This window comes from Meleagris gallopavo, chromosome 1 (genome assembly GCF_905368555.1).
Source record: "Meleagris gallopavo chromosome 1, MGAL_WU_HG_1.1, whole genome shotgun sequence".
NCBI classification, from domain to species: Eukaryota; Metazoa; Chordata; class Aves; order Galliformes; family Phasianidae; genus Meleagris; species Meleagris gallopavo.
This window is the reverse complement of record NC_139404.1, coordinates 78,986,566-79,011,745: the sequence shown is the minus strand read 5'-3', so window position 1 is coordinate 79,011,745 and position 25,180 is coordinate 78,986,566. Positions and strand designations below refer to the sequence as shown.

General features: G+C 43.8%; 1 protein-coding gene across 14 annotated transcripts in view; it reads left to right on the top strand.

Annotated features, from left to right (window-relative positions):
* Positions 1-25,180, top strand: part of MAB21L3 (mab-21 like 3) — a 40,711-nt gene continuing 15,531 nt past the window's right edge. For 3 of the 14 annotated variants that reach the window (XR_014886689.1, XR_014886688.1, XM_085236900.1), the window contains exons 1-7: positions 5,693-7,742; positions 8,007-8,115; positions 17,786-17,926; positions 19,969-20,040; positions 21,566-21,857; positions 24,107-24,288; positions 24,956-25,150. Coding sequence is in view for 12 of the 14 variants with exons in the window: in XM_085236900.1 (XP_085093026.1) it covers positions 8,068-8,115; positions 17,786-17,926; positions 19,969-20,040; positions 21,566-21,857; positions 24,107-24,288; positions 24,956-25,150 (930 nt within the window). In the remaining 2 variants the exon portion in view is untranslated. Of the gene's footprint in view, positions 165-2,364; positions 3,269-5,562; positions 5,658-5,690; positions 7,780-8,006; positions 8,116-17,785; positions 17,927-19,968; positions 20,041-21,565; positions 21,858-24,106; positions 24,289-24,955; positions 25,151-25,180 lie in introns of those variants that run through there. The other 11 variants (XM_085236915.1, XM_085236921.1, XM_085236905.1 and 8 more) reach the window with 11 other exon arrangements.

Sequence of the window (25,180 nt, the reverse complement as noted above, 5' to 3'; positions counted from 1 at the left end):
CTTTCTGGTTTACCTGATATTCACTTTGAAATGTTTGATGAATAGCTTGTTAAAGGAAGTGGAGAAAAACACTCAGAACTTTCTGCAAGTCCTGGCAGCACGCATTACCAGTGTGGTGAATAGAACAGAGCTTTCGAGCACTGCAGCTGAAATACCAGCTTTGGGTAAGTTGGTTTTCTGACCAAATTTGCTGCTTTCTTCAACTCTCTGCCCCCAATCCCATCTAAAATTTGAGCTAATGTACTTATCCTGGATCACAGAATCATAGAATCGTTTGAGTTGAAAGGGACCTTTAATGGTCACCTCCTCCAACTTTCCTGTAATGAACAGGGACATCTACAACTAGACCAGGTTGCCAAGAGCTCCATCTAGCCCAGATGTCTCTAATGATGGGGCATTCACCACCTCTCTGGGCAGCCTATTCGAGTGCTTCACTACTGATATTGTAAAACACTTCTTCCAGTCTAAATCTCATCTGTTGAAAGCATTTCCCCTTGTTCTATCATCAAGAGCCTGCTAAAGACTCTATCCTCTTCTTTCTTATAGCCCGTCTTTAGATACTGAAAGACTGCTCTAAGGTTTCCCCAGAGCCTTCTCTTCTCCAGGCTGAACAGCCCCAGCTCTCTCAGCCTGTCCTCATAGGAGAGGTGTTCCATCTCTTGAATCATTTTTGTGACCTTCGTCTGGACATACTCCAACAGCTCTGTGTCTCTCTTGTACTGAGAACTCCACATCTGGATGCAGTACTCAAGGTGCAAGACCTTGCACTTGGATTTGTTGAACCTCTTGCGGTTCAGCTGGGCCCACTGATTGAGCCTGTGAAGGTCTCTCTGGATGGACCTTGGCTTGTTTTCAATCAGTATTTACTAATGATCCCTAATCAGTAGGGATTTTGGGCGCCCCTACTGAAATTGGCATAAGGATGTTACAGAGGAATTGAGAATTCCTAGGACTTGAATTTTGAATGCTCTAATCCTTGCATAATATATAGAAGGGTAAACTATTGGGATAATGTGGCTTTTAGAAAAAATATGCACAAGAGTAGGATCAAGTATTTGCAGTGTGGCCTTTTCTGAGGGCTGCTTGAACTGAGGGTCTCTTACATCCTCAAACTTTGGATTACTGATAGCTAATGGCATTTGGTGTTGTTTGATAGAGTGGTGAAAGAAGTAGACATTCTCTGAACCTTTTATGAGACCTCTCTTGTCCAGTTACTGCTATTAGAGATGGAATGGCTCTGTGCTCCCATAAATGCTGCTCTGCTTCCTCCTCCCTTCTGACTCAAACTCAGCGTGGTGAAGAAGCAGCCCTTCCCTGTCTTCCCAGACAACAGATAGCTTTATTTATCTTGTTTTCCTTCCTAAACTTCACCTTCCCACACATGTGTGTGTGTCATACCTTCTCTTCCCTCCAGGAAAAGCCCGAGGAGTAGAGATACACTTGCTCCTGAGATTGACTAGTCAAGCAGCTTCCTCTGCACATTCCCAGTGCTTTTATTCCAGGATAGTTTCTCCTCCCCTAGTCCTGCTTTCCATGCTCGGAATTTGTATTTAACTAGTTCCAGCCCTAAATATCTACCCTGCGCCATGCCACAGCCTGGAACAGATGCAGCACAAATGATTGACCCCTTTCCCTTGGGCGGTTTGGCTTTGACTGCACAAAGCAGCCAATAAAGTAGAAAGGGCTGGGCAGCTGACAGTGGGGATTCGCTTGAAGATGTATAGCTTTGTGGTCTCAGGTAGAGGAGGAAGTTTGCTTAGAAAATACAATTGCATTCCTCCTTTTGCTGCAAGCTCTTGATGACACATTTTTAGAAGTTGCCAACTACAAGAATAATGTCTGCTCGCCAGACACAGCTTGGGCTGGAGGCTGTTAGCTGTATTCCAGTGACTGGAGCTGAAGCGTGTAGCAATGCAGGTCACAATCTCCCTTGTCTAGAAGTTCTCTGAGCAGACCCAACTGAAACCTCTGCTGAGATACTCTTTCAGACAAGGATGAGTTCTCACTGCAGCTTGTCTGCTGAATCTCTTGATCTGCTTTGTGGTACATGTAGTATTACACATAGTATCCTTCTAATAAAGCGGATCTCTTTTTGCCCTTCTGCTGGTGTTCTCAATTCTTGCCTGTTTTATTGTTTTTGCTGCAGCTGTTTTCTTCAAGGACTCATGCTATAGAGTCTCTTAATGATCCTTCCCTCCTCTCCCTTCATCCCATCCAAAACATGCAAGTTGTCTGTGCTTGTTTCTGGTCAAAAGGTATACTTGTTTCTGGTCAAAAGGTATACTGACAAAATCTCCCTTAGAATACAGCACTGCAGTCAAGTTAACATATCCTAGGGGACGCTTATTGGTTTTATGTTTGATATTTATTAGCTGTACGTGGTGTGACACAAGCTGAGAAATGTGATCAAACAACTTTTACTGTACATCATACTGCTAATAAAGACTGCACAAAACCACAGATGCTTTGATGTCCTTCAGGTTCACGCTGAGTGTTGAAGTCCAGCCCCCTTTACTCTTGTTTTGTTTTCCATGTGAGTTGCTCCCTCCCATACAACTACATGTCCTAGCTCTCAGAAATATCCAAAAGAAGGGCAACAAAGCTGTGAAGGGTCTGGAGTGTGAGTGTTACAGGGAGCAGCTGAGGGAACTGAGATTGTTCAGTCTGGAGAAGAGGAGGCTCAGGGGAGACGTGATCGCTCTCTATAACTCCCTGAAAAGAGGTTGTAGTGAGGTGGAGTTCAGCCTCTTCTCCCAGGTAACAGCAATAGGGCAAGAGGGAATGGCCTCAAGCTGTGCCAGGGGAGCTTCAGGTTGGATAGTAGAAAAAACTTCTTCTCAGACAGAGTGGTGAGGCAGTGGCACAGGCTGCCCAGGGAGGTGATGTAGTCGCTGTCCCTGGAAGTATTCAAGAAACATGAAGATGTGGCGCTCAGGGATGCAGCTTAATGGGCATGGTGAGGATGGGTTGATGGTTGGACTAGATGATCTTACAGGTGTTTCCAACGTTAATGATTCTATAATTCTATTCTAAGTAGCTTCCAAGGATTCTGCTCTCAGACTGGGACCCTTCTCACCCACTTCTTTGTTCTAAAATAATTATATTTTCTCCTAGAGAAAGCAATAGAACTAATGGCCACGGAGCTGTCACTTTCTGTGAGATATGAAGCCTAGTTTCTAGTTCTGGCTCCAGCGAGCACATTTTTTAACAGTCAGTTTTTGGATGAAGCACATAAGCGGGAATGCCAGCTCGACTCCCTCATTTCCCAGTGAGTTTGCATTGCAGTGACTATTCTTACTTAGCACTAGTGATTTATTCAATTTGCTTCAAACTACCATAGACTCAAGCAATAAGTTAGGAATCAGGTCAATTTGGACACAACAGCAAAGTGTAAAAAAATAATAAAAGTGGACATTATTTGTACTCTGGAAGGCAGCCATTTATCAGCTCCTAGAAGTGCTGTGGCATAATCTGATTCTGCCCCACATAGACCAGCAGTTAGCATGCTTCTTCTCCTAGCTCTCTTAAAGGTTGGCTGTGGTCTTGGTCCTGCAGTTACTGTGCCTCTATATTTAAAGTATTTTTCCTGACAGTTGAAAGTAATCAGTCTACCAGGAGCTGAGCAAACCCATGCTGAGCCCAAATGTGCAGCAGCTTTTTCTCACCTGCCGTGACTTCTAGTGCTAAATGCTTTTCCAGTCACACTGTGCTCTGCCAAACATCGTGTTTCCTCCAGATGCAGCTCTTCCAACCATGTGTTTAAATCAGTGAGAGTTCCTCAGTGTTTTATATTTTCTTCCTGGCATTCAGGCCATCCACCAAGGCATATAAATAAAAGTGCTGGAAGGCTCCTGTTTAGTAGTTTAGTGGTGAATAAAACAGTCAAGGAGGAAAAATATCCTTTACAGACACTTGGAAATGGTCTGTTGACATATTTTGTTTAAATCTCAGTGCACCAAACTTGACTACTTCAATGAATTTCCAGAGGGCAATGCATGGACTAAGAAGTCAAACGGTGCCTTTTCTTGCCTGTGTCTCAGTCAGAACTGTCCTGGGAACCTCAGAGCTGATGCAACCTGTCTCCCACGCTGCCCCTTGAGATGACCATTATGAACTTGGAGTTTACCAGGCTCTCTGCACAACTCACCGCACTGGGTGCTGGTAATCTCAGCAATACTAGAAGTCAAGCTATAGGTTCTGTGTTCGTTACCCCGTGACTTGCTTCTTAACAGCAGCAAAACGGACTGCATTTGCATGAATTTGCTGGTTGGGGTGGTCAGTGGAGGACAACTGCTTCACAATCTCAGTAATTTTCAGCATTTTCTGCATCCTCAGCTGGTCCTCCTGAAGTGATCACTTTCTTTAGAAATCCTACTCTGAAGCCTGAAAAGATTCAGGTTGCAAATCGTTTTGAATTTCAAGATTTCCCAGGTGATAGAACTATTTTCTGGCAAAGTCTAGTTGCCTTTTTCTGACATGTCCGGTCTGGTCACAAGTGGAGAAAAGATATCAGGCTGTACCTGATCCAGTGCTGTGCTTAGAGTGGAAAGGATATACGTCTTTAACTTGCTTCATGTGTATGTAGTACAGGTCCAGGGCTGATGTAAGAATGCACGGCAGTGAGACCAAGCAGTAGGAGGATTTGGAGCTTGTGAAGTATCGATCGGTGAGGGGTGGGAATGAGCAGAGAAGCATTTCAATTTGGCATCCATACATGATTCTGATGCTGTCAGAGTGAATTAGCAACACTTTCTTTTCCCTATAACCCATCCCAGGCTTTTGTCATTGAAGCCTCCCTTTTGTTCATATCTCTCTGTTGAAAGACAAAGTGGAAAAAAAAAAACGAAAAAAAAAACAAAAAAAAACCAAAACAAACAAAAAGAAAACCAAATAAACCAACACCCAGATCTTGTGCTCCTAAAAAGTCTGGTTATGTTATGTTAGTATCCTCTGAATGGAGACTCAGTAATACTGAGCCACTGCTGCTAAAGACCATTACAACATAAATATAGGGGATTCAAGCTACAGTTATCATTTTGTACAGTCACTTAGTCCACTAATGCAGAGAAACAGGGCAACAGTTTAAGAAGGCAAGAGGACTGTCAGAAATTATTAAATCTACAGGGATGATTTGTTTTGGTAGCCTCTCCTGACCCAAGTACACACTTTGGCAGCAGACTTAATGCCTCTGGTAATTAGAGCAAGATGTGATGGGTCATCATTAGCAACTGCAAATTAAGTGGTGTATTTCATCTGGAAGGCAGCATCATCTTCAATGGGGCTTATTTGTTGCCACTGCAGATCATCTGTGAGTCACAAGCAGTACACTGGGCTAACTCATTTCTGTGATTTAGTAGAGGCTTTCTAATGCATGCTTACTGTTCCATATGAGAAGCTGTTCCAGATAGCTTCAAAACAGAAAATGCCACAATATTAGACTTTCTAGTACAGCTAATACTATTGTTCTTATTGACATGATGTTCGTGAGTTTTTGTTGTTGTGCACTTCATGGTTCAAATGATTTTTGACTGCATGTTTGAAATATATTTGTCATCTCTATAGAACTAAAGAGGAAGGAAGGAAAGCCAGACAAGCATAAAAATCATCCGTAATTGTCAGCTTCAGAAGATACAAGAACCAATCTAATACCACTCAAGGTATATATTCACCGAATACTATTGTGTGGGCTTCCCAGAACCACAATCATATCCAGTTCTGGATGTTGCCAAAGGCCCAAACAGAGATGATCTATCATAGGATCAATATAGTTGGAGATCTTAGGAAATCCTTAAATACTCTTAGAAGCCTATCAATAAGCAAATGAAGGGTACAGGTACAAAAGAGGTACAGAGGAAACTGGCCACAGTGAATGCTTTTAGAAGGCGCTACATGGGCACTGAAATAAAACAAAGGGGGAGTGTGTACTACAGCTGAATAATTTCAAAATAATTTACATAGATCAGCAGGGAACTATGATTGAAGATATTGAAGCCTGGATTGGAAATGCATGTGAACAGCTGGATAAATCAATGGATGCTCATCAAGCAGAAACTAGGGGATTGTCAGTGGTCAGCTAGCCACGTATAAGTGAAGACCTCCTGAGGGTCATCCTTATGCCATATTCTTCTCTATAGGGAGAGGGAGCTGGGGACGTCTAGACCCTCTTGGAAAAGTGCTTGCAATGGAAAACAATGATAAACTTGAAGTGTTTTACTGTATACAAGAAAAAATGGCCAAACCCATGCTTTTTGTGTGCCAGCACCTGTGACTCCAGACAGCTGTCACAAGGAGAGACCCTGTGCAAGAAAATGAGACTGGCTCCTTGCTTCCTAATACACATCTGATGTTCTGGATATTGAAGTAATTTATGGTACTGAGGTTGTTAAGGAAGTTATCTTTGTGCATACAACTCCTGAGGGGGCATGAGGGAGTTAATGTATTAGTGACATATTTATAGCCAAATCTGACCATTTGTAAAGCTCATTTTTCTCCTTTGCACACTGTTTCAACTAATTCCATCTAACCCAGCCCTACAAGCCCTTTGTAGCCTACTTGTTTTGGATCCTGTCTTTTGTCTGACCTTCCTAGCAGAGCTCTCACACCACTGGCCCCTCAGGTGAAAGACATCCAGTAAGTCTTGAAGCTAGAAATGATGAGGTAGGATTCCTGAAAACAGAGGGCTCCATCTTTTCCAGTGTCCAGCTCTCATGGAGGCAGGTTCGGGAGCCCTGGGCAACCTGGCCTAGTACCAGATCTGGAGGCTGGTGCCCCTGCCCTGTGACAAGGGTGTTGGAACTTGTTAATCTTTGGGATCTTTTCCAATCCAAGCCATTCTGTGATTCTATATGTCCTTTTTAATATTCCCTAAGTCTCTTGGCAAAAAAAAAGAAAGGCAGGTTTGGTGTCAGGGAGGCACGGAGAGAAGTTTTTGATTTGTAGATTCTGGGAGATTGGATGTCCTCAGGTATAGGTTCTCCATTAACGTACTTAGCATTCAGCTCTTAATAAGAAAATGGTGATCACAAAAGATACACAGCAACGAAAGAGCCTGCTCTGAGATTCAGAGATAGCACCCAGTGCCTACGGATGTGCTGCTATTTGCCAGCTGCTGTGGTGGTAATGTCAGTCAAGGGATGTCAAAGTTCAATTTGCAGGGGAAATAAAGATTTTACTGGAAAGTAGAGTGTGCCTTCCTTAATAAGGAAGCAGCATTGGATCTCATCCATGTACTCCATCATTCCTTTCCATGTGCTGATGTAACCCTTTTTTATAAAAGCCAGCAACCCTCACTGGATCAATAAGTCCTGATCAATTGTTTTTCTCGCTGAATTATCCATGCAGGGTTGTTAGCTGAGCTGCTGGCAGAAAGTGGGAGAGAGCGTTCTGCCTGTTTACTGTAAAGAAAGCAAAGCAAGCAACCAGGAGGGGACGGGCAGCAGGATATTTACTGTCAATACAGCTGGAGAGAGAGAGGAGATATAAGGAGAGAGGAACCGAGGCTGAAGCCTGCAACCCAAATGAATGATCAGAGTGTAAAAATACCCACACCGTTTCCGATGGAAAATGGGTGGATTGAAGTCAACAAAGGATAACTGGCAGCGTTTGACAAATGGTTTAGTGAAGGGTTAGAGAGGCAAGGAAGTACTTGTGGTGCACAGAATGATAACGCTGTGCATGAACCTACTGGGTCTGCAGTGCAACCTGAAAGGATCTGCTGAGACAAAGCAGTAACTGAGATATTTGTGGGTGTGCCTGCATGCAAAGACGTACCATTTAAGAGTAATCATAGTAATAATAATAATGATCAAGTTTAGAAAATAATAACTCAAGCTAGTTTTCCTAAGAAGTTGGGCTACTCAGGCCAGAGGGGGGGGGGGGGGGGGGGGGAAAGCATATTTTCTTGCTTCTCTCTCCATTTCTTCATGCACAGAGGAATTAGATGATCTGAGCTTTACAGGGCAAGGTGGCTCTGAGCAGCTCTCTCTGAGTGTCCCTCCTGTCTCCAGATGCAGGCGAACAAGTGAAGAGTGAATTCACACTTTAGAGAACAGTGACGACCATCTTGCCATGAAACCATTCACAGATGAAGATGTAGAAATCTACATCCAGAGCAAGGTAAGGCTTTATCTGTCCAGATTTTCTGTCTCCCACACTAGGTGTTGATTCAGAAGGGTGCCAAACTTGACAGTTAGTTGCTTGCCTTCTGTCTTCATTTTTTGAGACATGACTGGGTGAAGTTTTATGAGAACTGTATTTCTAATGAGATTTCTGGGTTTCTGTTGCAGAATGTTATCAGGGATCTTGGCTGGTAGCCTTGTTTTCTGAGTTGCATGTTCTCTTCTATATCTTCATATTTCCTGAGTTTTTGTTCCCACTCTCATAATTCCAGATGTGAGATGAGCTGTGATCACTAGCACTTAATCTAGGGAGAAGTCCTCACCTCTTTCCTTCTCCAGTGGTCTTGGATTGACAGATACAAGATCAAAGCCACAACAGCAGGGGCTGCTTCTTAAAATGATGCATGTAGGAATTGGGGAGAGGTGGAAACAGCTTGAATTCTCCCATTGTCTGTCACCTCAGCTAAGGATACTTCACTATAAACCACAGCTGAATAGCATGTCTCAGTACAGGCGGGTTGGAGACACATTTTCTATTTCATAGAATTATTCCTGCACTGTGATATTTTTCTCCAGTATGAAATGAAGTAAAACAATAAAAATAATCAATAAAAACTGTACATTCTATGAAAAGGGATTCTAAATGAGCTGTAATGTATTGTTTTTTTAAAGCTTGTGCTTTATCATAATGCTTAGCTAGATTCTATCTGATTGTCTGTTTTCCATTACAAAATGCAAGACACCGAAATGAAAAATGATTTCCAAGTGGAAAGCTGTAAGTCCTTCTTTCAGAAAAGGATGAAATATTCTAATACCATGAAAGGGCTGGTAACAAATGTTTGTTTTTTTCAATGGAAATGTTTTGGTGACAAGTAATCAAATTCCTTTGAGAACTTTCATTTTCACCTACTCAGTGTTTTGCACTGAAAGAGCATTCCATCAGAATCTATTCAGTGAGCTATAAAAGCGAACCGTCCTCTAAGGATTTATAGAGCTATTAATGAGGGAACAGAGGGAAGCCGTGCACAAGGAAGGTCAACGGTTTACGGGCTGGTTCGGCCCGGTTCCGTGACTAGAAGGGCGGAGGGATCCGCGGATCCGCGCCCCGGGAAAAAAAAAAGAAAATAAGGGACCCCGAAATAATTGAAAACAGTGGCAACAATCTGAGGTAAAACAAAGTAATTTACTAAATATGGTATCAACAGAATTTTATAAGGAGAGAGAATGTGAAATTGATGGTGGATCGGCCTTACCACAACGCTGAGATGAGAAGCGCAGGCAGAGAAGCAGAGCATCAGGTGACCTTGCCGGGAGTTATATCTCCTCGCTGACCGCAAAGCCCCCTGGGGAAACGTAGCTGCTCTTCTCCGCTGGACAGGCACCCGGAACTTGAGCATCAGCAGTCAAACCCCCAGTACATTGCATGATGTTATCATGTGGAATACCGATAATGAAAAATCATGAAACCATGACATTCCACCCCTTATTCCACATCACTACATCATGCTTAATATAGACAAACAAAATATAAACACACGCACAAGGAATTACTGACTGCACTCCCTCAACATCAAGTTCCCTTGTGGTACACTTTGAACATCCCCGTTTTCCTGCATCACCCACCAAGTGGACCCAGGTCCCTGGGCAAAAACAGTTCCACGAAGAGGTTTGTCCTTCTCAGAGGCTGGAATAACCCAAACTGCCTTTCCCAACATATTCTTTACATGTATAACAGGGACTTTATCTCCCTCTACGGTATGTAGGGAGCTGGACTGGGTTGGACCACCACGATTGATAGATCCTCTGGTATTGACTAACCAGGTGGCTTCTGCCAAATGCTTCTCCCAGTGCTTAAATGTACCGCCTCCCATTGCTTTCAGCATAGTTTTTAACAACCCATTGTATCGTTCAATCTTACCTGAGGCCGGTGCATGGTAGGGAATATGGTAAATCCACTCAATACCATGACCTTTAGCCCAGGTACCTACAAGAGAATTTTTAAAATGAGTCCCATTATCTGACTCAATTCTTTCTGGGGTACCATGTCGCCACAGGACTTGTGTCTCAAGACCTAGTATGGTATTTCGGGCGGTAGCGTGGGGTACTGCATAGGTTTCAAGCCACCCAGTTGTTGCCTCCACCATGGTGAGCACATAACGCTTACCATTACGAGATCGTGGCAAGGTGATATAATCAACCTGCCATGCCTCCCCATATTTGTACTTTTGCCATCGCCCTTCCTCCCAGAGAGGTTTCATTCTCTTGGCTTGTTTAATTGTGGCACACGTGTCACAGTCGTGAATGATTTGCGCAATAGCATCCATAGTTAAATCCACCCCTCGGTCTCTAGCCCACTTATATGTCGCATCTCTCCCTTGATGGCCTGAGGTCTCATGGGCCCATCGGGCTAGAAATAATTCACCCTTGTTCTGCCAGTCCAGATCTATTTGGGCCACCTCAATTCTGGCAGCTCTGTCTACCTGATGGTTATTTTGCTGCTCTTCAGTAGCCCTATTCTTGGGCACATGGGCATCTACGTGACGCACCTTTATAACCATATTCTTTATTCGGGCAGCAATATCTTTCCACAGGTCAGCAGCCCAAATAGGTTTACCCTTTCTTTGCCAGTTGTTTTGCTCCCACTGCTGTAACCACCCCCATAGAGCATTTGCCACCATCCACGAGTCAGTGTAAACATAAAGCATTGGCCACCTCTCCCGTTCAGCAACATCCAAGGCCAGTTGGACAGCCTTTACCTCTGCAAATTGGCTCGATTCTCCTTTTCCTTCAGTGGCCTCTGCAACTTGTCGTGTGGGGCTCCACACAGCGGCTTTCCATCTGCGGTGTTTCCCCACAATACAACACGATCCATCTGTGAATAGGGCATATGTCTTCTCATTTTCGGGTAGTTCGTTATATGGTGGGGCCTCTTTAGCACGTGATATCTCTTCTGCTGGCGGTGTTCCAAACTTTTTGCCTTCAGGCCAGTCCATGATCACCTCTAGGATTCCTGGACGGTTGAGATTCCCCATCCGCGCTCGCTGCGTAATCAGCGCAATCCACTTACTCCAAGTGGCATCAGTAGCATGATGGGTGGAGGGACCCTTTCCCTTGAACATCCAGTTCAGCACTGGCAGTCGAGGTGCCAGAAGGAGCTGTGTTTCTGTACCGATTACTTCGGAAGCAGCCCGAACCCCCTCATACGCGGCTAAGATCTCCTTCTCAGTTGGAGTGTAGCACTCTTCAGACCCTCTGTACGCCCGACTCCAGAATCCCAGGGGTCGGCCTCGGGTCTCTCCTGAGGCTCTTTGCCACAAACTCCAAGTGGGACCTTTCTCTCCAGCAGCAGTGTAGAGGATGTTCTTCGCATCCTGTTCCATCCGTACTGGCCCCAGGGCCACGGCACGGGCTATCTCTTGTTTAATCTGCTCAAAAGCCTGCTGCTGCTCAGGACCCCACATAAAATCATTCTTCTTCCGTGTCACCTGATAAAGGGGGCTTACAATGAGGCTGTAGTTTGGAACATGCATTCTCCAAAAACCCACTACACCCAGGAACGATTGTGTCTCTTTCTTATTAGTGGGTGGAGACATGGCACTGATTTTGTTGATCACATCTGTTGGGATGTGACGACGGCCATCTTGCCACTTTATACCTAGGAACTGAATTTCCTGGGCAGGCCCTTTCACTTTGCTTCGCTTAATAGCGAAACCAGCACGCAGAAGGATCTGGATTATTTGCTCTCCTTTCTCAAAAACTTCCTTTGCTGTGTTGCCCCACACGATGATGTCATCAATATACTGTAAGTGCTCAGGAGCACCTCCCTGTTCCAGTGCAGCTTGGATCAACCCATGGCAAATGGTTGGGCTATGTTTCCACCCCTGGGGCAAACGATTCCAGGTATACTGAATGCCCCTCCAGGTGAAAGCAAACTGTGGCCTAGATTCTTTGGTCAAAGGAATGGAGAAAAAGGCGTTAGCAATATCAATGGTGGCGTACCATTTGGCTGCCTTTGACTCCAATTCATATTGGAGTTCTAACATATCTGGCACAGCAGCACTCAATGGGGGTGTGACTTCATTCAGGCCACGGTAGTCCACCGTCAGCCTCCATTCTCCACTGGCTTTACGCACTGGCCATATGGGGCTGTTAAAAGGTGAATGAGTCTTGCTAATCACTCCCTGATTCTCTAGTTGGTGAATCAGCTTCTGAATGGGGAGCAAGGAATCCCTGTTGGTGCGGTACTGCCGTCTGTGCACCGTTTTTGTAGCAATCGGTACTTGTTGCTCTTTCACTCGTAGCAACCCCACGGCAGATGGATCTTCTGACAGGCCAGGCAAAATAGACAACTGCTTAACACCTTCTGTGTCTACAGCAGCTATTCCAAAGGCCCATCGATACCCTTTGGGATCCTTAAAATATCCCCTTCTGAGGTAATCAATACCAAGTATGCATGGAGCCCCTGGGCCAGTCACAATAGGGTGCTTTTGCCAGTCTTTACCAGTGAGGCTGATTTCGGCCTCCAACATAGTTAGCTCTTGGGAACCTCCAGTCACCCCATGAATATAAATTGATTTTGTCCCTTGGTGACTTGAGGGCATTAGAGTGCACTGTGCACCAGTATCCACCAGGGCCTTATATTTTCGTGATTCTGATGTGCCAGGCCATCTAATCCACACAGTCCAATAAACTCTATTATCCCTTTCCCCCCCCTGGCTGGGGGCAGGGCCCCTCTATTTGTTACCTTCATTGTCTGCAGCAACTGGAGCAATCACCTTTTTGGAGAAGTTCACCTTGGTGGTTGATTTGTCTTGTAACTCTCTTACCCGTGCTTGAAGTACAGGAGTAGGTTGTTTATGCCACTCCTTCATATCTTCTCCATGGTCACGTAGGTAATGCCACAAGGCAAAACGTGATGTGGTCTTACTGTTGTCACTTGCTCGAGCAGGAGAACGTCTTCTTTTGATGGCTGAGACATTAGATGCCACCGGCTGGGAGGAAATCAAGTTGATGAGCCCCTCCAATAGGCTGTTTTGGGAATTCTGGTCCCCATTTGATGTATCCGTTACCTCCATGGATTTATCAGCTTCAGGCACGGTTGATAGTTTGTCTATTATATCTTCTTGTTTGTTTTCCATTCTGTCCAGCTTTTCAGCTACCTTTGTAATGGCTGAAACACAAGCTCGCAGAGGGCTTAAATGTAACTCAAAGTCTTGAAGTTTATTAACCAATTCACTTATAAGGGGTCTTCTTTCCCCTCTGCCATACATTGCTGCAAATGTGCTGGCGTACCTTTCTGGTGCGGTCTTTGTGAATGTACGCCACATGTTTGGTGTACACCTGACTCTCTCGGGATCATGCTCTTGGTCTGGCTCGTCAGGAATGAAATTGGGGCTATGTAGCATTTCCACCACAGCATATTCTCTTAAATAACAGATGCCTTCTTCCATATCAGCCCATTTCTTTTTCTCAGGCATCAGATCATCTTTGAAGGGGTATCTTTCTTTTACAGCTAACAACATCCGCTTCCAGAGGGTAAAGGCCTGGTTCTGGCATGTACTAATACCTCTGTCAATGGCTGAGTCCCTGGCAATGCCACCCAGTTGGCGAGCTTCTCTACTATCCAGCCACACACTGTTGGCCCCATTGTCCCAACATCGAAGTAACCAAGTGGCAATAGGCTCATTTGGGTGACGTGAAAAGTCTTTTCTCAGACTTCGAATTTCATTCATTTTCAGAGATCGATCAACAATAGTAACGATATCTTGCTCACCTCTTACTCTTTCGGGACTTCTTGTTGCCCTCATTGGCGCCGGTGACCGTGGTCTTACTGAGGGCCCCTCCCCTGGACTTAGGGGTGCTTCTTGTGGATCTTGGAGCCACTCCTCTGGACCTCTCTCCTCTTCTTTCTTCTCTTCTAACTGAGTCGAGATTCGTTTCATTTTCCGTCCTCTTACAGGGGCAAGTGACATCAATTGTGGTGCTTCTTGTAGTTGATCAGGTTGGTCAGTTCCAATGCTCTCATCCTCCAGTTCAGCTCGGAGCCTGTCTCGTTCGATTATGAGAGTATCTAGCTCAGATTGGAGGGTGTCTTGTTGAGATTGAAGACTGTTGAGTTTGGATTGCAGGGAGTCTCTCTCAATTCGGAGGGCATCTCTCTCAGATTGGAGGCTGTTTCTCTCGACCAGGAGACTCTCTCGCTCATTTTGCACTGTTTCCCTGAGACTCTCCTTTTCAATTTCACAAACTCTCTCCCTCTCCAGGATAGTATTGAATAAGGCCCGGTAAGCATTAGCCAGGCCCCAAATAATTTGGGCCTCCTCAGATCTTCCTGAGCCGCGACATTCCTGTCTCAAATATCTGTTTAAATTTTCAGGGTCTTTCAGGTGTTCTGGAGTAAAGTTCCATGACACCGAAGATTTCCATCTCTCTAAAGTCTCACCCAGGCCTCTCCACATTCCCTGCCACTCAGTATTTACTGGTTTTGGGGCAGACTTCCTCAAAATATAATAAATACTAATAATAAGTGAAATGGTGAGCAGTACATTCACGGAGATTAATAACGTGATCAGGTGAGCATTGAAAATCCGCATAAAGAATTCAAAGGAGAGGCTGGAAACCTGCTTAAAAATCCCCAACCCTGTAAAATTAGCAGCTCCCTCTGGAATGGTATGCCACATAATATGCAGATGCCACATAGTTATTTCCATCCATGTTTTCAATTGGCTATATATACCTATTGCTCCATAGAGCAAGGTGGTGAACTTAATTAAGGCCCAGTATGTTTTTAGCATTAAGAAAGAAGAGACAGTGGCATGCAGCCCCTTAAAAGGCAGTTTCAGTAGAGAAAGCATTTTTTCTCTTTTTTTTTTTTCTTTTACAGAAACAAGATAGCAAGGCTCAAAGTTTACAAATATCCTAGAGTATTGGCCGTCCGCCTGGACTTTTCAAGGTCACGCTTTCAGACAGTACTGGTGAAACAGATAAACTTTCCCAATGAAGCTGTCTGAGAGCGGAGAGAGAGATTTGTTCAAAAAGCTAAAAAGCAACTGTTGCCCGCATTCTCCACCAAGAATGTCAACGGTTTACGGGCTGGTTCGGCCCGGTTCCGTGACTAGAAGGGCGGAGGGATCCGCGGATCCGCGCCCCCGGAAAAAAAAAAAGAAAATAAGGGACCCCGAAATAATTGAAAACAGTGGCAACAATCTGAGGTAAAACAAAGTAATTTACTAAATATGGTATCAACAGAATTTTGTAAGGAGAGAGAATGTGAAATTGATGGTGGATCGGCCTTACCACAACGCTGAGATGAGAAGCGCAGGCAGAGAAGAAGAGCATCAGGTGACCTTGCCGGGAGTTATATCTCCTCGCTGACCGCAAAGCCCCCTGGGGAAACGTAGCTGCTCTTCTCCGCTGGACAGGCACCCGGAACTTGAGCATCAGCAGTCAAACCCCCAGTACATTGCATGATGTTATCATGTGGAATACCGATAATGAAAAATCATGAAACCATGACACTCATACAGCCGCCGTGAGTACAGAACAGAAGTGGAGCCTTGTTTTGAGGCTCATAGAAGCAAATGCTTTCCTTTTTAACTGAAAATCTGTTATCTAGCAGCCTTCCAGCTCTGATGGCTTACTGTTACTAGTTTCTTCCTGTAGCAATGAATCTCTGATACCAATGACTTCTTCCTTAACCCACTCATCCAGCAAAGGAAATACGCAAGTCCATACTTAGTGCAGGTGAAAACAAACCGAACATTCTTCACAACCTCCAGTCAATCCTAGTCCTTTTTCTTTCCTCCATAATAAAGCCTTAATCAACCTTGTTGTTCTGGCAAACTTCTGAAGTCAACACTTGGTAATGGAAATGCCAATAGGTGGTAGAAATGACTGTCTGATGAACTTTTTCTGACTTTTCTCCCGATATGTTCATGCTGGTGCCTTGGCCCTTCAGAAATTGCATTCACTTGCTTATACTCTGTCTTCTGAGGTTTATGGCTTCCCTTCTGTAGGAAGGTTTTACTTTGCAGTAGCAGACTGGTGAGGTATTTGGAATTAGCTTTGGGTAACGCATGTCTCATGTCATTTGTTCTTCTACCCTTGCCTCAGTGATGAGGGTCTACATGCAGATGGAGTTGTTTAGTGGTACCTTACTGAAGTTTTTAGAGTCTGTACTGTCCTAAAGACTTCGTGACAACAGCTGAAGTTCAGCGAGTAGGCAATGAAGGTGCAATTAAATGAGGCCATGCTAAGTTGGATGGATTCTTCCAGGATAGCAAGAGAGAAGGAAGTGTTTCTGACAGGTACCACTCAAAGAGAACACAGCATGAGGAAGGAGTACAAGGGGCAGTCCTGGACCTCAGCTTGAGCCAACCAACAGTGATGATACACTTTAAGCAGTTTATTTTTAGACTCTGAAAGCTCTTAGGGGTGGATAACTTTCACTACCACTCATAACATTTACTTGTTGAAGGAGCTTTTAGGAGTCTTGTTGAACAAGTCAAGTTCATTGGACTGCTCTAAGAACCAAGGCATTCATCTGGACTAGTGAAAGAAAGTAGCTATAGCTACAGGTGGATACGTGTATTACGTCTGTATTAGATACAAGCATAATGGACTATGTATTGTTAACAAAGCAAAAAATCAGGATGCCAAAGGTAAATGAGAAGCTGGCCAAGGGGATATAATACCGCTCTCTTGATGTGTTTCCCTCTTGTAAATACTATAAAGGCTTAGTAAAAATACTATTACCTTTCATAGAATCATAGAATCACCAAAATTCGAAAAGACCACCAAGATCACCACCAATATTTCCCCACTAAACCATGTTCCTTAGTACAACATTTAAATGTTTCTTGAACACCTCCAGGGTTGGTGACTTCACCACATCCCTGGGCAGTCCATTCCAGCACCTGATCACCCTTTCAGAAAAGAAACTGCTCCTAATCTGCAACCTGAATCTCCCCTGTCACAACTTGGATAACTGATCCTAGGCAAGCAGTTATCCATTCTTCGCTTCAGACCTTTCACTGAAATATTTTTTCATAAATAATTGCACTAATGCTGCTTGAATTGAAGGACTATCTACCAGGTCACACAAACTCCCAGCCCTCAACGGGAACATCTTTGGAAAGATATCTTGTCACCATCTAGGCATGGACCCCGTACTAAGATATGAAGATAGTATGGATATTTTCAGTGTACTACATGGGCAGCTAAATGTTGCCACATACAGTTGCAATCTGACTAATGCATGAGTTATCTGTTATTCTTGTAGTCTTGCCAGCTCTTGGAGCAAAAAGTAATCCGACACTGAGTGGCTCTGCAGGCGAATAGCTGGCTGTCCTGGATCAAAATGGGTGAAGAACAAGGCTGCAGCTAATTGTTAGCAAATTCATCCATATAATTAACTCCTTCTCTTCCATTCACTGATATGGCATAAGAATATCAAGTAATCCTTGGCAGTCTAGAATTTTGCCTTTCAGTGTTCACCAGAAAGAGCTCTGCCTCGTGGTAAGTTGACTGTAATCTAGAAGGAACAAGTTTTTATTCCCATTGCAGCATAGGCACATATGTTTCAGAGTTCACTAAGCTGATTGTTCTTACCACTGGAGACAAAGACTACAGTTATCTGTAATATGAAGTGTCTTTCTTGGAACTGACAGGTGGAGCCACGCCATTATCTGGTCTCCAAAACAGTGGAGGAGGTACAGAAAATCATCCAGCAACTGACCACAGAAATCAGCTATAAGGCCATACGATTCCAAGCTATCTCCAACTCTGGCATTCACAATGAGAATATTAAGGTATGGACAAGAGATCTAGTGTAGTGTCTGTAGTTTGTAGGCAATCAGTCAGTGATTTTCCATTCTGCAAGAGTATGGACAGGTACCTCCAAGTAAAACACCACGGAAGATACACTGACATTTCAGTGTGGGGATTCTTGTGACTGGCTGAGTCATAAGAACTTACTTGTGGGCATCTTAATACTGGAGGTGTATCAGAGAGGGATGGGTAAATGAGGCAGAGTCTCTTTTCACAGCTGCTGCTTTCACAAAGAGACGCTGTTGCCAGAGCTGTCAATCTGCAAGCAGAAGCCAAAAGACAGGAAAAAAAAAAAAAAAAAAGTACTGCAGTAACATTAAAAGGAAAAAATGCCCATGCCTGTATGAGCTATGACTCATATTTTTCACAGGTGAAAAACCTGTCAACTCACTAAAAAAAACTTCAGAAAGCTTTCTTCTGCTGTGAACATAAAAAGCTTCTTCAGAAAAATATATTATTTTTTTTCTTGGTCATGAATCATAACTTATTTTTCCTGGGAAGAAACACGCTTATCAGTGGGAGAAGAGAAGTCATTTTAGACCATCGGATACCAAAACAACAATGTCCTGTCCCAGGTGTGACAGAAGACTGATTGCTTCCTCTGACTATTTAACACAGGAATAATGACTAAAAGGGTATAAGTAATAACTGGTAGCAATGGCAACTTCAGATGAAAATGGTCCTTCTCATCTGAAGTAGATTACATACTCTAGTTATGTCAACCCATACACTAAAATGCAGCCACTTACGGATAAATGCACAGTGTGTGAAAGCAACTTTTGTAGCTGTCTACGATTGAGAGGGAAGAATTTTGGGTATGAAGCTGCTTGATGGGCATGGGGGTGGAGGCAGAATAGAGTCATCAAGTCTGAAAACTGGTTGTTACTCTAGGGATAAACACATTCAGATTTACACTGGCAGATGTGTTTGCCAGTAGGAATGACCACAGTGCCACATCCTGATCCACACCTTCCTTGGTTCTGTGGTCCGCCACCCACCTCTCATACTGGAACAAACCTGCTTGGCTTATGAGGACTGACAAAACCAGGGCCAAGGTAAAATAGTTGTTCTGGAAAACAAAACAAAACAAAAACAAGGCAACTTATTCTGATCGGTAGAATCAGAATAGCGTACTGTAGCTGGTCTGAACACCCTCAGCTTAAAAGAAATTCCTGAAATATATTTTCTTAAAAAGTGGCAGATTTGTTACTTAACCCAGTGCTATAAGTCAATGACAATCACACTTGGAGGGCTGTCTGACTTTGTGCTGTAGACATGGGGCAGCAAAGAATGGGTTAATAAGAAAATGTTTTTTACTTGGTCTGTTCTGCTTACAAAAAATAGAATCTTTAATATCGTTGTTGAGATAACTCACCCTAGAGGAGACTTGTGTCAAGGGAAAGTCAGTATATTAACAATTCTCTGTTTAATTTTGCAGCATCTTTTTTTTTTTTTTTTCCCCGTGTAAATTAAATTTATGGTGACTTTTCAGAACTTCTAGTTTCTGGTTAAAAGGATTTAATTTAACTTGATACAGGGTGTAGATTTGTTGAGAAACTATACAAGCCTCCTTTTAGATACACAGGGCTATGTGGGGAATTTAACAAAGTTTGTAGATATTCATTGTTGGTTTTTTTTTCTGCAACTCAGGGGCAGCAAGCCAAAATCTTTAAGAGAACTTGAAATAAAACTCAGAGAGACCAAATTAAATAGCTCACTTTTTACAGCTTCCAAGTTGTGGTCCATTGTTTTTTTGCAGCCACCATCTGTGCAGTTCTGGTACAAAGGCTGTGGAGGCTTCAATAAAGATGTAAGGAGCAGGTTAACATCCAGAGTAATTCCTAGTACAGCACTGGCCAACCGCATTGCCAGCGGTCAGCTCTGTAATGCTGGCAGGGGAGATTTCTTTCCTTTAGCACAGAGGCTTGTAGTACGCTTGCAGCTTTGCTTGGTGAATGAGTGACCTGCCACCTGCTTTCTCTCTGATCTGTGTGATTCTCATTTTCCTCTCTGCTGCTCTCAGGATCAGCCGGCCTTACTGGCCAAGTGGTCAGCTCTGCTGCGGGGAAAGCGCCCGTTCCATCCATCCATCCAGGTACAACGCCCTCCTGGTGCCTGCTTCCTCCTCACCCATCCTCTTCTCCAGACGATTCATCCTCCTAACTTGTCCTTCCATGGCTATCTCGGCCTTTCTGCAAGAAACTTTATTTATTGCTTGGATTTCTAACCTGATGCTTCCACTTGCCTGAGATACCCTGGCTGCACTTAAATTGATCAACATGATGGAGGCAGGTTTTTAATGCAACAGGATTAGCCACAGGTTATACATTGCAGAACTGAATGCTCCTGCTGCCTGTGACTTGTTTGGGTCCTGAAGTCTGGGTCTGGTATGCAAGCCTGGTATGACAGAGCATGGGTACAGGCCTGGGCTTTGTTCAGGCCATGAGGACACCAGCTGCACGGCTGAATTTGGTATGAGTATAACCTCTCAAAGTGATGTGGGAGCCTGGTCAAACAACATACGCTTGAGTAGGGCCCAGATCTGCATTATACCCCAACACCTTTCTCCTTTTGCCTTCAGCTGGGCTGTTGTTTCCCAGCCCTTCTGGCATGCCCTTTTGATTTTGAGGAGGATGACAGCCACCCCCACACAAGCTGGTTTTGTTTTTTTAGTAAATTCTGAATGGGTTTGGAAACTAACATCTGCAGCCAAGATTGCCAAATACTTACAAGCCTGGCAATTCTGGCTATGTCCTGAACCTGTATAAATCTCTGTCACCTTACTCTGCAAAAGCTTGTTGAGTGCTGGTTTGGTTGGAGAATTATCCTCAATTCGAGACTGATTAATTGTCTTGCAAACAAGCTTGCTTCTGGGTGATATCCACTGATCATTTTTCCACCTTTACTCTGCTTCTCGCTTCTGCTCAGTGGGAGATGCAGCCTCATACAGCACTTTCCAAAACCGGTTTTTGAGAATGCCACTGCCTGTGTAGGCTCAGGCAAGTCACTTGCCTTGTTGTCTATGTCTCCTTAATGGACGATAGTTGTTCTAGTCAGAGAGAGTGAAATGCTTATAAAATGAATGGGCTGTGGACTTATTCTACTAATGTCATTAGTAGGTTTTGGAAAAGATCCAGAAAGTGCACTTTTGCTATAGTTGTGGAACTGTGGAACTCTAGGCTTACCTCTAGTAATGGCTCTGAGTTAAGAACTTGAACTATTTTGTTTCCCATTGCTGAATCTCAGAACTAGCTCTCTGATGCTCTCCTGCACCTTGGAAGCTCTTAGTTATTACATTTCGTACAATTGCAGACTACAAATAACAAGGAGTGGGGAAAACTATGGCAGATGTGGTGGCAAACCAGCCAGAGTGAGCTCTTGTCTTCTATGGGCCATGTCTGTCACATCAGACTCCTAAAAGACAATTTCCTCTTGCTCTGTGTACCTCCAAGGTAAATCTCAGACAGGTATGGAACAGGTCCTGGATGTGTTCAATCATTCCTATTTTACCATATTTTTTCCTTCCCTTCAAAGCCTCCATTTGCACGTGATACTTCCTTAACACTCGTAGCCACTGATCTGCCCTTGCCTGTATTCTTAACCTCTCTAAACTCTCCTAGGTCTTAGCACCAAGCCAATTCCTCATCACTGTCCCTCTACGTGGCCTGACTGGGTACAGGGAAAGCCAGGTCCGACACTGGCGTTATTACACTGTGCATGGAGCCAAGCTACTCTCCTCTGTGCGGGACCCTGAGGAGCTGCATCAATGGCTTGAGGTGGAACAGTTCTCAAAAAGCCTTCAGCAGTGGCACGAAACGGATGTGAACATTGAAGGTGATCTGGTTCCAGCCAAAGTCCTTATCGTCTTCCGAGAGCTGGTGGAAAAGTCAATTGTTTCCTGTAACCTCTCCAGTGAGTTTAGTGGGGATGGCTATAAGGGGAACTGGCTGTCTTCTGCAGCTAGCAGAGGGGGAACTACTGTGTACACAAAGTGTTCGTGTCATTCACATAATTAGAAGTTAAGAAACAACAAACCCTCCCAAAGTCAGGGAGCTTCTAACCCATTGCAGTGGTGCAAATGTAGGCCTGCACTGAAGACAGAATTAAGTAGACCTTGAGTTCTTCAAAATGGTGCTCTTCTTTTAGGAACTTGGGTAAGTTCTCCACCAACATCACCCTCAACCAAGATGCAACCCAGATTTTCAAAGCAGTTTGGGATTTGGGGAAAAAAAATCTTTTTTCCGGTACAGTAGCTGCAATATAACTTGAGTAGTCAGAAAGATGCTGTAGGAAAAATTGGATACGGGGTAAGTGCGCAAGCTGGAGAAGTGTTCGAAGATATGAATAGGGCAGGTAATATTCTAGGGAAGACTCAGATGCCCATACCTTTCCAGTATGTAGAAGGTCTTGAAAAAAAGTCTGTTGAACAAGTGCTCCATGTTCCCCAGTGCCCAGACTATTCAGTAGATAACATGGAAACTTGCTTTCAGTAGTGATGCTGATCCCTCTGTAAGCAATTCCAAAGTGCCTGTGTATATCCTGTGGCAATTTGTACTGGAAGTGCTGACATAATGCAATCAGTGGTGCATGCAACATGCCTTCATAGCTGCGACATCTGCAGCAAAATGCTGCCTAAACAATGATCCTCATATTTAATTCTTAGAGTCCTAAAGGCATGTTATAGACTACTGCTAATGAACACATGGCTTCATCCAAGCTGAACGGTTTATGTTCATTTTTTCACATTAAGATACTGTGACATGGTCAAGTTCAGACTATGGTGCTTTCTCACATCATATTTGCAGAATGTCTTTACCCATCAGCAGCCTGAAATGGGTCTTCTGTATTCTAGAAATATAGATGTATTTCACCTCCTCTGATGACACTTCAAATTTTACTCACAGGAGAAAAGATGTTAAAGTCAAGTTCAACTAGATAATTGCATTGTTCCAGCAACTGTTTGTTATTACTGAAAGGAAAAGGATGAGAATAAAATGTTACCATTAAGGCTCATAGAAAAGATCATATGAAAAGAGCTTTCATCTGAAGCTTTACTTATGTGGAAGTCATTGTGCTGAGGTGAAAACCTGCCATTGTGTGTAGCTGCAGCTCATCAAGGTGTTGAGCCAAAACAGGTGCTTCCAAGGGATGGCTGATGTGTGGGCTGATGATTGTCTTTCCATTTTTGTTAAGGTCAGCTAGAAGGAAATGGAGACAGAGGACATGAACTGAGTTAGGATGCTTTTTTTTTTTTTTAATGCATGTGTGAAGAATGAACTTAATCCCATGGAACATCTAAAGTTACATAAAAACGTCTCCAGTGTCATTGCTTCTCTGTTTTTTAATTTTTTGAGAACCAGCAAAAAGAGAGTTCCTTTATTGCCTCACTTGCCATTGGTGGAAAGGTAGGCAGCACAGTCATGATACTTTTGGAAATGCTGTGAATTGTGCTGACAAAGCTATGGCTTTAATGCTTTTCAGCTGCTTGATCTCTCTGCTGAGATCTTGGGAGCAGTATAGCGCCTGTTTTGATGCCAGGCTTGGCTCAGTGGGGAAATAACACCCAGATTTACTGATGTTTATAAAGTTATACTGGGGATGGACTCCACTGTGCTTTCTGGAGGAGATGCTAAATTGCCATTAGGACTAGGTGAATATTTCTTCAGTGAAAACAGAAGTTACCATCCTAAACATTAATCACTGTCCCTTCAAGTCTGCTGCATGGACTCCTTTTGGAACTGGAATCCCTAGCCAGTGTCAGTCGAATTGAGGTGGATTAACACACAATTACTTAAACTGCTTATGGTAATCTGCTCTGTATTTATTTCAGTGGGTTAGAGGATGATCACATCATTGGCTCAAACAGCAAAACTGAAGGAACAGTGATCCATCCAGAATGACAGGGAAAAATGGGGACAGAAACTTCCTCCATGAACACAGTTGGACCAACATTGACCATGTTTAGTTTTTCCTCTGCTCTCATTCCTTTGGGCAGATTGAAATAAGCTTTTTCTTGTATTCCACTTATGTCACTGAAGAGAGTGCTAAGACAGCAGTGGAACTGCAAGTCTCAATTTGGACATGGGCACGACACAGCCCCTTGCTTGGCTTGAGGAGAGGATCTTTTCACCTTTATCACCTTTCATGTTGTTCCTTCACAGATAAAGTAACGGTGCTGGAGAGCTTCAGCTCAGTGGTTCGAGTGGCTGTGGAAACATCAGAATTCCAGGTTGAGGTAGAGCTGGCTCCTACAGTGGAGATTCCAACTTGCTGGCCTGAGAAAGCCCGGTGGCCTCGTTGCCTCAAGCGTTGGCCATCACAGGAAAAAGTGCAGTGCATCAAGGTGAGCAGTGTAAAAACAACTGTAAAGTCTGTGCAGAAATTTACTTTGCAGGTATGTGATAGTGGTTTGGAAGGCTGTAGAGAAGAAATACTTATTTGGATTTTGTTGAGAATTTCTTTCCTTAATGATGGTGAATTCTGTGGAGGGAAAAATGATCTAACTGTCTGTTGCATGAGTTTCTTGCAAATAGCTTTGGCCATTTAGCTGAGTGCATTTTTTCTTGCTGTTTTGCTTTGTAACCTTTCTGCAAGTGGGGTACTACCTCAACATTTTCCTTTCACCCTTATCCTGTTTCTCCCCTTGGCTAGATTCTGGCAACGGATCAATCCTAGTTGCCATTATCCCACACACTAAGTTCTTCCTTCCAGTCCTGCTCCCCATTTGTTCAGGACCTGTTGCTCTATGGCAAAGTGCCTATAGAGTTGTGCCTCAGCTTTAGTAGCACTGTTTGTACCTGGCATCTCTAGAGCTGAATCTCCTGGGAGTAACCGATGTCACCACACGAGGAAACAAAACTAATTTCTTGTTCCATCAATCAGGAGTTACAGTGGGAAAATTAACCGTGTTTGCTGCCCTTGCTAACATACAGCCTCTTTGTAACATCCCTCTGCATTGCTCAGAGAAGTCTGCCTCTGATCTGGTGTCACACTTTCCCTTTTGCCCATAGTCGCTTGGTTTTGACCTCTTGGCCCGCTCCAATTATCACTGGCAGCTGTGCTTCTCCCGTGCTGAGCATATACTCATGGAAGGCCTCGATGAAGATGGTGGTTGTCGCATGAAATGCTTTAGAGTCATGAGGCAGATGAAGGAGGACGTCTGGTGTGTTGGAAATAAGCCCGTCATCACAGCTTATCATCTTCAGGTAGGCATCACCATGGTATCAAGATACGGT